Below are 12,066 nucleotides of genomic sequence, written 5' to 3' on the forward strand. Positions count from 1 at the left end.
TATGATTCGTGTAAAAAAATTTACAATTTATTTTTGAGTACGTTGGATGAAATAAATACAATACAAAGGAAATATCCATGTGAAAGGTGGAATCAAGTATGGGAAAACATTAGTAAAAATTATATCTCGTCGGAGACTAAATCTGTTCTCTTTGAAGTGTTTAATGACATAATTCCCAATAAGGTAAAAATGTACAATCATAGAATAAATGGGTTAGAAAACTACTGGTGTGAAAAATGTGGACAAATTGATAACAACATTCATAGAATTAAAAAATGCACTGAATCAAAAAACATTTGGAGTTGGATAGAGAATATAGCTGAAAAAAATCAAGTAAAGTATAGCGCTCCTGAACAAGTTTTGATGGATGAAACAGTAGATAAATGTAATAATAAAAAGGCATTGCTTTTCATAGTAGGAGAAGCCATTAGCTACAACATTAAACATTTCAAAAACGGAAGTTTATTTGACTTTCACAGGCGATTACGAAACATTCGATGGAATAACAGAAAATTTTTAGTAAAACAATTTGGTTCTGCTCTCAATGCATTTTGGTAAAATGTCTTTCTGGAGGGAGAACAAACGGAAACTATGTAGGTTACTTACAAAATATTTTGTAAAGTAAATAGTACTGTAAGTAGTTGTAAGAAGTATTATAACGTTTTGTAGAGAATGATTTTACATAAATAAAAAAGAAAAAAAAAAAAAAAAAAAAAAAAAAAAAAAAAAAAAAAAAAAAAAACCCCAGTAAAATTTTTCTGGGTTCTGGAACTACGGATTTTTCGGTAATTTTTACGATTATCGAGAAAACCCAGTAAACCAAAATATGTTTTGATTGATGGAAATTACTGACTTAGCCAGTAAAATAGTAGAGCTTTTTAACTAGTATTCCAGTTTCCCATGCGTCACGTTTTGTTCCTCCGGATCCCGTTTTTTTCATCAAAAATCAATATAAATAAAAACCCAATCGACATGAACATGTCCCTTATTAAGCATTTTTCGTGAGAATAAACATCTACGGTATGCTCATATCTCTATGGAAGTAATCGAAAAATGTGTGACAAAATCATTATTATTTGGTTGGTTTGCATACAAGAGGCAAGTCAAAGATGCAGATGAATTTACCCCTGGTATGGAAACCAACCGAGTTTACCAACGTAAGCAGTTAAAATCGTGCTGAGTCTTTTTGGTTGCTTAAAATAGTTGAGTTTGTCACTAAATTTCAACAACTTACCACGAGAGCATAAAATAGGTGCAAGAAAAGTTTGGTTGCCATATACGTGTCTCCTGGCACCGGATGATTCCACAGCAGGAAGTTCTTATTTGACACATTCCCGCTTGCGCATCAGTTTGTTTTGATTTGATTTTGACGACAAGTCAGATAAAAATATCGGTATTAGTGATCCTTTATATGAGATAAGCTGAAGTAAAATGGAATGATTTGGCAATGGATCAGCAGTGCTGAGTTTGCTCGGCGTCGAGAATAATATTGTAACACGGACATGGCTTCTTCATTGCTAAAAAGTGTATTTTGTTTCGTTATAGATTTTTGAGCCACATTTCCGAACTAATAAAGAGCAGAAAAAATCAACAACTAAATATCTCATTGACAAACATTCAAAAAAGAGAAATACTTCATACATTTTGCTCTGTGCAAAACAATTTTCACCGAAATGATTTCAAGCGGCTAACATTACTGCTCAAGAAAAGTTCAAAACAAACATAACGCATGTTCGTTTGGCTCACGCTTTGACAACTCTCGATGCTCGATTGGCTCACACTTTGACAGAAATGTCAGCTTCCCCGTATCTCTATTATAAAGGATCACTAGTCGGTATATGTTTTTTCTGACTTTTCGGCCTGTTCGGCAATGTTGCAAAATTGGGTCATAGTTCAGTAAAATGTAAAAATTATTACTAAACCTCAGAAGTTTTCAGTCAAAATGCTAAAAGTTCGGTATTTTTTTATGATGTACAATTCGTATCTAGTATAAAAAAAATAACGAACAAGCAAATCGTGATTGAGTGTATATATGCAAGCATGATTATGTACGTACGTTCACAGCATGACTAACGCCGATCCTCCGGTGACGCGTTTTACCCCGCAATATAAATTTAGGAAAGCAAGCTTTTTTCAAAATTGATTTATTAACTACTGAAAAATGAAAATGGATTGCTGTTTTAAATATACGATAGAAAACATGTATGTCTATCATAAGATAATTTAAAAAACTTACAATAATGTATTTCGCAGCTGAAATTGTTTCTTTCCTCACCCTCACGACTGTTTACATCGTTCCTAAATTATACCAGCTTTGGCATTAGCGGAAAAAAGTACAGGCAATACTTTTCGAACTTTGAGTTCCTCTCACTGGCCGCCGAGCGGTGAAACTGATGTTTGTATAAGGGTATTTCTTTAATGTTTCTTTCTTTATTGAATTAATTCAACGGACTTGTTGTAGTCTAATTGAATATAAACTTATAACTAAAACACAGCGATTTGAATACATATAACATCATTGATAATAATAAAAAATCAACAAACAACATAAAATAACAAGACAAAATCCTTCAATTCAAATCTCATGTACAGATGGTAATAATTCACGATAACAAAACTATAACGTATCAGGCTTCCATGTGCATTGTCTTCTTCTAAACTCTCGGAACTTAATATTCCTTGGCCATGTAGATGATTCCATAGCAACAGTCTTATATTTGCGGTTCACAACAATTTTGAAAGATATATAGTCAAAAGTACTGGTATCAGCCCACTGTGGAACGAGCTTCTTCACTTGTTGGCATTCAGCATCACAGGCGCCCAAACATCGAGAAACCATCGTTTGCACTTCATGTTCAGAAACGCTGCTATCGATACTTGACAACAACAAAGCAAAGTTCTCATTTCGGTCGATTGTATTAGAAAAAAGTTCCGATCGTTCCAATTCACTGGGTACGCACGAGGTTTCACTGCGAAGATTTGCTTCCCGTATCACGTCATCAAATTGCTGTGAAGAACTTGGCGTTGAATGATGTATCGCAGTGTCCAAGGAGCAGGTTGAATTCGTGGCTAATACAGTCAATATGGAGTCAACTTTTGCCTTCAGCTCATCGACATCACGTTGGAGTGTGGACTTCGGCTCAACGTCTTCTGGGATGATCGATGCTTTTTCGTTTCGTTTAGCTCTCCAATGCACGAATTCAGTCAAACAATCATCGCACAACCATAAGCTGTTACGTTTAGGAGGTGACACAGCAGCAAGGTCAGTTTTGTTCAGTCCAACGCAATTTGCATGGAAAAGCGCAGCACACAGTCCGTTGCAATAGATGAAAGGCTCTTCCTTTGTTAAGACTCGAGCTAAGCACTTTTTGCACTCCATGGCGGGTTCGTTGATATAAAAACTATAACTTTTTCGCGGCAAAACGGCTTCACTCTCGAAACGTTGACGAAAAAAAATACAGCTTAGTCAGATCCGTGGTTATACATAAGTTGCATGAATTTATAGGAGCAATTTCCACGGAAAACTAAATAACTCCGAAAGCGATACAGGAAGCAACAATCAACCGATGTAACAACAACACACATCTCGTATTCATGAGGACTTTCTGCTATAGGACTGACATCAGAAGCAGTGTTGCCAGCCGGCTTGATAGAAACTCCTCTGCGATGCAAAGAGGAGGCGATTTTTCTGTTTTTCTGAGGAGAAAAAAACTAAACTCAAGATTTTCAATCCAGATCCTCAAGCAATTCGAGTGAGAGTGCAAAAAAATGCGAAGATTTTTTCAGGTACTCTCTCTTGTTGCGATGCTCACCTTTACCCACACTTCAAAAGAACTCTTGAGTCTGCCGCCCGAACAAGACAGTCCTCGGGGGTTGTTAGAGCACCCTTTTTCGATGGAATTTTACTCTGTTGTGTTTTGTGCTGCATCTTCCTCGCTCATTTTTCGTTGCCTCTCTGCCTAGCATTTTTTCGCTCCCTGACACAGAGGCAAAGGAAGCACGCTGCTCTAGAGTATGTCACCGAACACTTATGATGTTGAGGAGTATTATCAAGCCTGGTTGCCATATTACTCACTATACAAAAGGCTCAAAAATCTTTTTCATCTGTACCAGAGATTCCGAAAATCTATACCACACTCAACTGAATTGTTAAAAAAAACTCCTAAAATCCTTATTATTTGGTATATCAACATAGTTTGTATTGAAATTATTTTACTTGTTATATAATTATTATTGAATTATATGAAAATGGTATTTTTCAATAATAGTTTTGCTGAAATTGGTTCCAAATTTCACACATCTTGTTACAAAAACTACCAATGGATTACCTGCTTTGCTCTTGTCCACAGTTGATCAGCAGAAGTTTTCTCGTTTCATTTTTTATGGGGAAAGGCATCTCGTAAATGAAAGCATAAACAATATTTAGTAGGCGTTATAGCCATTATTATCACGTACAACCGGTACCAAATATTTTTTTAAAAATAGTTCCCAATTTTGAGAAACAATTCGTTAGATGATTTTCGTCACACAAACATTTTTCGCGATACCTTTTAGCGATTTTTTGTATATGGACACTAGCGCATGCGCGTTACTATGTGACGAGTTGCAAATCAGGCCATGCATGTAACCCATTCCAAAAATCTGTACCAATCTGTTCTTTTTCGTGAAAATCTGTAATCTGTACCGTGCAGAATCTGTACCAAAAACTGTCAGAAAATCTGTACCTCTCCTGATAAATCTGTATTGATACTGACACTGGCAACACTGATCAGAAGTATGCATGCAATCGAAATAGAAGAGTAACCAAACATGCGAGTCTTACCAGAGCTTAACATTTTCCTTTATAATCGAACAGTCACTCCTATCGCGAAACGTCAGAAGCTCATGGTTAACATAAAAACAGATAATCGCAGCTGCCTCATGGAATGTTCGGTTTTTGATTTGTTTTGTTCTCCGCTCTTCGACAAAAATAGAAGGAGCGAATGAAATAGGGAGAGAATTGAGCTGAAATCGAATTCAGGTTAACTTCTGCGTCCATGAGTCCTCTCGTACCCCTACGCCATTTATACAACTCGTATGACATTTATCGTTCGTGGAAGATAATAAGTCACGAAAGAACTATAATCCTATATATCCCATATATCATCTGCTATCTGTCGGATTGAATTTCTCTCTTCAACAAATTTCTTTATTATGGTTTGACGAATGAGTTTTTACTATGGAATAATAATAAGTTTGTACGTACATTTATAACACGTCAGCCTGCGCGTTTCGGGGTTTAAAGTAATGTGGCTTACGCACCACTCCTTTCTGGGACCACCTACAAGTTTAGGGCTTGCCCGGCCGTAGAGACCCCCAGGGAATGGGTCTAATTATTCCCGATCAAAGATAGCTACGAGTCGGCTGACGTCCAACTTTGGGAAGAATAATTAAGTTGAAGAAAAGAATTTGGGGTTTCGTGAAACAAACGAACGAAACGACAACGCAAAACTAACTCGCTAGGTTCTCATCACTGGCCGAAACATTAATTCTGATCACTCGTGCCTTTTCCACTAGCCAGAACGAAGTGATCGATCAAGGTCAGGTTATCCACAGATATGTCGCGAGATGCATATCCTCTTCACTACCAAGTCTGAAATAGTTCCCGAAAGAAATACCCGAGATTTATTCGTTCCCATGTTCGCGAAATATTCAAGGTAAGGGGGAGGGGTTTGTCCTTTGCCGAAAGGCTTTCGTCAAAATGGCTCGTCTCTATCTCCTAAAAAGAGACGAACCCTTCGGGTAAGTTCAATGTCCATTGAATGCATTTCTTAGGGGGTCAATGCGCAGAAGCACGCGCGCAAATTTGGCTAGAGCGCTATCGCTATTGCTTTTTGGGCGGCACACATGAGCGAATTGGCTTCAGACGGAACTCATTTACCTTGTGGTTTGGAGGATGCTACTCGTGAACTTCGAAGAATGTTCATACAGAGATTGAATTTGTTTACCTAAGAATGGTTCAATATATTTAACTATCTAAATGGACAAATGTTTTGAAGCATACGAAAAACATTGAACTAAACCTAAATTAACCCTATGGTCGTTACACATTACAGTACTAGCGTATTTGGAACATTTCTCAAATTTTCTCCATAGTAATTTCCATATAAACCTACATTGCACATTGGTCCCAAAGCCATATCTAGGAAGACAAAAATGATTGCGCCTAAACCGTCAATTTTAGATATATGGTGTCTTCGGCAAAGTTTCTCCATATATTTCAGACATTTTTTCTCAGGGATGTGAAATTAGGGTGGCCCACATGGTTTACGAGATCAGCACATAAACTTTTTTGCTGACGCATTTAGGACAACACAATGTTCTACAATGTTTTAGAACAACCGATTTGGAGCAACTTTGCCGAAGAACCCAAATTTCTATCTCTTATGGTTCGCGAGTTATGATTTTTTTTAACAAAAAAGTTAGGGTGGTACTGAAAAATCAGTTTTTTCTTGATAACTTTTTATACGATAATTTCTCGCAAAAACTTTGTTCCGAGCACTTTTAGAACTTTTAATTGCGTAACTTTTTGCCGAAGAAACTACTGTTCTATCTCCTATGGTTACAGAGTTATCAGAAATTTTCTTCGAAAAATTGGTTGTTTTCAAATGCCGATATCTCAGAAAGGCGCAAACGGATTTTCAATCTTTTGTCGGCATTAGAAAGATTATTTCTTTCTCTGTTTATGGTGAAAAAACTGTGAGGACGTTTTTGTTTGAAAAGATTGATAGAATTTTGAAAATGATATGTTTTCAACCGAAAATTGTCCATAACTTGAAAAATATTCGAGATAGCTCTTTGGTGCCTTCAGCAAAAATGTGCAAAATTGAAAGTTCTGAAAGTGCTTCATACAAAGTATTCATAAAAAAATCATTGTTTTATGATATATTCACCATGAATCGAATTTTGTATGGTAAAAAAAGCGAAAAAAGAGATATTTGCTGGAAAAACCGGAATAACTGTATGTGAAGTCATTTTAAATTGAAAATATATGTAATGAAATAAGATCGATCACAGTAAGGGAAATGTTTGGAGTTAGGGAAAGTTAGTTGCTGAAGCAGTTTTAACAGTGATCCATTGAACATTAATCCATAAACGGTGTCTTGTTATTTCACGCGACATAATGTTTGTCCAGCTAACCTATGCCGTGGTTGGTTATAAATTGCTACCGCTTCGGATTACTGAGCAGAAGGTCATGCATTCAATACCGGTTCCGTTCATTATATTATCAACCCCAAACGATAACAAAACGTATACTTTGAAGAATTCCTTCAAATTACCAAAACCTTACTTCCCATGATATCCTCCCATAGAAATATAGAAGTATCTGCGATTCTACCCCATTACCCCGAATGCCATTTCCCCGAATGCCATCACTCCGAATTCCATTACCCCGAATGTACCATTACCCCGAATTCCATCACCCCGAATGCTATTTCCTCGAATTTCCAATTATCTTGACATGATAATATTGATAACATTTCCCCATGATATTGGAATTCGGGGTAATGTCATTGGGGGTGATGGGTCGTTCGGGGTTTTGGAATTCGGGGTAATGGCCTTCGGATTAATGGCATTCGGGGTAATGGGATTCGGGTTAATGGGGTAGAATCATTAGTCAGGGCAGCATTCGCCTGTTGAAGAATGCATGAATCTTGAACAAGAGCCAGATATAAATCCCAAATATCTGTCTAAGGTAACGAACCAGAAAGTGGGCCTTGATCACTTGCTTCAGCAAATAATTTTACTTTTTTCAACTCCTTAGATTCCGCTTACTATGATCGATATCAATACATGTGTATTCAATTTTAAATGACATACATACAGTTATTTCGATTGTTCTAGCAAATATCTCTTTTTTCGCTTTCTTTACCATATAAAATTTGGTTTATGGTGAATATATGTGTAAGCGTTGATTTTTCATGAATACCTTGTATGAAGCACAATCAGAACTTTCAATTTGCACATTTTTGCTGAAGGCACCAAAGAGCTATCTCGAATATTTTTCAAGTTATGGACAATTTTCGGTTGAAAACATATCATTTTCAAAATTCTATCAATCTTTTCAAACAAAAAACGTCCTCACAGTTTTTTCACCATAAACAGAGAAAGAAATAATCTTTCTAATGCTGACAAAATATTGAAAATCCGTTTGCGCCTTTCTGAGATATCGGCATTTGAAAACAACCATTTTTTCGAAGAAAATTTCTGATAACTCTGTGACCATAGGAGATAGAACAGTAGTTTCTTCGGCAAAAAGTTGCGCAATCAAAAGTTCTAAAAGTGCTCGGAACAAAGTTTTTACGAGAAATTATCGTATAAAAAGTTATCCAGAAAAAACTGATTTTTCAGTCCCACCCTAACTTTTTTGTTAAAAAAAAATCATAAATCGCGAACCATAAGAGATAGAAATTTGGGTTCTTCGGCAAAGTTGCTCCAAATCGGTTGTTCTAAAACATTGTAGAACATTGTGTAGTCCTAAATGCGTCAGCAAAAAAGTTTATGTGCTGATCCTCCATGTGGGCCACCCTAATTTCACATCTCTGAAAAAAATATCTGAAAAATATGGAGAAACTTTGCCGAAGACACCATATATCTAAAATTGGCGGTTTAGGCGCAATCATTTTTGTCTTCCTAGAAAATCAACAAGATGTTTGCAAAATTTTTACTTTTCTCTACTGCATTCCCCGCTTGGATCCACCACCACCGATTGCAATCGTTTATGAGAGAGCTTTTTAAATTATGCAACCGTAGACTGCCAGGCGTCGATGGCTTGCGTTTCATCCTCGGGTTGTTGGAGTTCAGTGTTGAGGAGTGCGCATAGGTTGGGGTGGTTTGTTGGCATTCGAAGAAGCAAACCTAAATCACCAGATTGGCCTGGTTTGGTCTGACGCGATGATAGCTGAATTTGAAAGCTCAATGCTAATCGGGCTATTTGGAACATATTTTGGACTGATATTTTGGTGGCTTATGCCTTGAATACGTTAGAGGTTAGACTTATGTAGTACAATAGAAATGAAAATATTTCAAAATGGAATAATTTCCATGCATTTTCTGTCATCACACATCTAGATTTTAATAATTTTATGTCATATCAGTCCGAAAACCATTAACTCCTTACTGCTAATTCAACTCACACAAAACACACCACACACCAAGTGCAACATCTCCTTTTTCTCCTCTCTTCCTCAGGACGCCTCCCTCAGCAACGACCTTGACCGTGACAAGCGAAAAATTCCCGACCCCAAGTTCGAAGCTAAGAACGCCATCCTCGGATTCGTTTTCGGAGTGAGTATTGCAACTTTTCCTATTCTAACCCCTCCCCCCATCGTACACAACTCCACCGCCAGCCAATCTAAATCGACCACCAAAAGCACAGCGAAAACGAATTGGAAAACGTCGAATCAAAATTTGAGCTTTTCGAGGGGCGAAACTCTCACCGACCGAAACCACAGAACCTTTTTTTTTGCAACAGAAACCGACCTCCGAACAGCTTTTAGCATCCCTCCCCCTTACACGGTGACAACTTCAACGACGACGGGTCACGTGCACAGCAAAGCAAAACTGAGAATGACAGGGTCCCAAATTGAACAACCTGTCCAGCGGGTCTCGTGGTGAACTAACCCAGTAATGCTAATTCGGTGCTTTTGAGATCGCGGTTGTGGTGGCTTTCGAATTGTATGCTTCTGGAGAGCACGGTGTGTCTGAAATCTGTAGCAAAGAAAATATGTGCCTATCAATTCATCCCCCTTCATTCATAAAATATGACATTCGAGTTACATTCGTGGATTAGAAAATGTTCCATCGAGGCATAGTTGAATATTAAAGGCTATTATTTCCTTGTTGAAAAAAAAATCTGTTGAGCTGCACACTTGGAAAAAGACAGTGTTTTTTTTAGTTAATGACGGTTTTAGATACACCGTGAGAAGTGATCCGTCTCAGGCTAATGACAGGTTCTGTGTTGGTAGGCTTAAATGCTCTCTCACGCGCGTGCGCCCAAAACAATCCAAAAAAATGAGCAAGCAAGCAAGTGACTGTGACCTCTACTTTGTAGACTACTGTAGGTACTGGTTGGTTAATGGTAAGCTATAACGAAGCTGTCGGCGATCGATCGTGACGGATCAGACCAATTGAGACCCTATCATTGGGGACATTTTAGGGGGGAAGGTTTGTTGTGCGGAACACAATCGAAAATTGAGGGCTATTATGTCAGAAGGGGTGATCGGTAGATTGACATGATGATGATGATTTTGCGGTGCCTTCTCTGAAATTGTGAGATGTTTGTGAATATAGATTTTGGATGATTTTTTTATGCGTTTTTAAACGTTGTGCTAAAATGCTTACAAGTATATTGGTCGGTTCAGTTTAGTTTAGTTTAGTAGGCTTGCAACCATAGGCGAGTTTACGTACCCTCTAGGTTAGTTTTCCCTAGGTCTCCAAGATCTTTTGCCGAGGTTTTGCTTGATCATTGACGGATTACTGCTCTGATATTTGCAAAGATCCTTTATAAAACTTTTGAAAGCAATCTGGCAAGAGTTATAACGGATTCCAAGTATTAGGCTAGATAGATTCAGAACCATGCTCATTGTGATTGTGTTTCATGATGATTGCTGATATGTTTCTACAGATTTCTATAGATACTCTTTAGGTACATATTTTTTTCCTAGATTTTTCTTGGTCGTTTTCTGCAGAATTTTCAGCAGTTCTCTGTATATTCGTTGGAAGGAATTGAGCACAATTCTCGCAAGATGTTCGATGAATACCAGATACAGTAAATGACGAATTTCAGAAAAGACATATGAAATATACTATTCGAGGTTTTTGCGAATTGAAATACAGAACCTGAATGTAATCTTACGGTGATTGTAGATAATTATCTGGTTAAATAATATTTTTTTTGGAATATTACTGATGAGATTGTAAGCAAAACCTTTTTTGGAGTGTTACTTCTTCCTAGATTACTCGCTATTTGGGCTTTGAAGTAATGAAAAAAAAACAATAGATTTTTACACAAAGGATTCACAACTATGGAACGACTGCAAGGTAATCGCATTTCAAAGGACACACTTTTGATTTTTGAAGCTTTCCTCAATTACCAAAACAGTTGCTCACTTTTCACACAAACTATTTCAATTCTCAATTTGTAAATTATGCCCACCGTCCATTATGCCTAATGTCCATTATGCCAATCATCCATAATGCCAAACGTCCATTATGCGTATCGTATTTATGCCTATCGTACTTATGCCTAACGTCCTTATGCCTAACGTCGTGCACCCAGTTTTGACGATATTATATTTAGGGAATTTTCAAACCTTTCATGATCCACTAGCAAGAATAAAATAGAAATAATTATAAGACCTGGTTATTTTTCGGTCATTCTGAACTAGAACATGATACCCAATGGAGTATCTGCAAAAAAAAAAAAAAAATTCGCAAATAAGGTTCTTGAACAAGCGCATTATAAGGGGCTGTCTAGTAATTATGTAAGACAATTTTGGCGGTTTTCAGACCCCCCCTCCTCCCATAGTTTGTTTTTTGTATGAATAATAAAAATGATTTGTACGGAACCTAAGAAATCTCAATCAATACCCTTCCACCCCTCCTCCCATACACTCTTACGTTATTAAACCCTCTCCCGGCAGCTTCATTTTGTACTGCTAAAAATATATTCAAATCGCGATAACTTTTTTGTTTCTTGATATTTTTGCACCATATTTTCACAAGCTCTAGTCTTAGAATATGTGTCGATAATGATAATTGGTCATCTGGATCCGGAGATATTCCAAAATTCCTTGGGGGACCGACGCTTAGCTATAACCCACGTAAATATCTCAGGTTACAGAATTTTTCTCGCATTCAGATATTCACTGCTCGGAATGATACATTAATGTGAGTATGTTGTGAAAAAATGAAGCAATATGGTGCAGCCATCTTTGAGTAATGAGCATTTATGCTTCTGGTACTACCCTGGACAAATAAAGATCTTGAAAACTCTAAAAACGTAGTTTTCAGATTTTTCTAAGA

At 37.1% G+C, this 12,066-nt stretch overlaps 1 protein-coding gene across 4 annotated transcripts in view; it reads left to right on the top strand.

Moving 5' to 3' along the window:
- The window catches only part of LOC5571725 (salivary glue protein Sgs-3), a 150,931-nt gene that overhangs the window by 116,835 nt on the left and 22,030 nt on the right, over positions 1–12,066 (top strand). For all 4 annotated transcript variants that reach the window (XM_021841453.1, XM_021841447.1, XM_021841439.1 and 1 more), the window contains exon 3: positions 9,232–9,327. In XM_021841453.1, the coding sequence (XP_021697145.1) occupies positions 9,232–9,327 (96 nt within the window). The remainder of the gene's footprint in view (positions 1–9,231; positions 9,328–12,066) is intronic.

Source organism: Aedes aegypti, chromosome 1 (genome assembly GCF_002204515.2).
Source record: "Aedes aegypti strain LVP_AGWG chromosome 1, AaegL5.0 Primary Assembly, whole genome shotgun sequence".
Taxonomy (NCBI): Eukaryota; Metazoa; Arthropoda; class Insecta; order Diptera; family Culicidae; genus Aedes; species Aedes aegypti.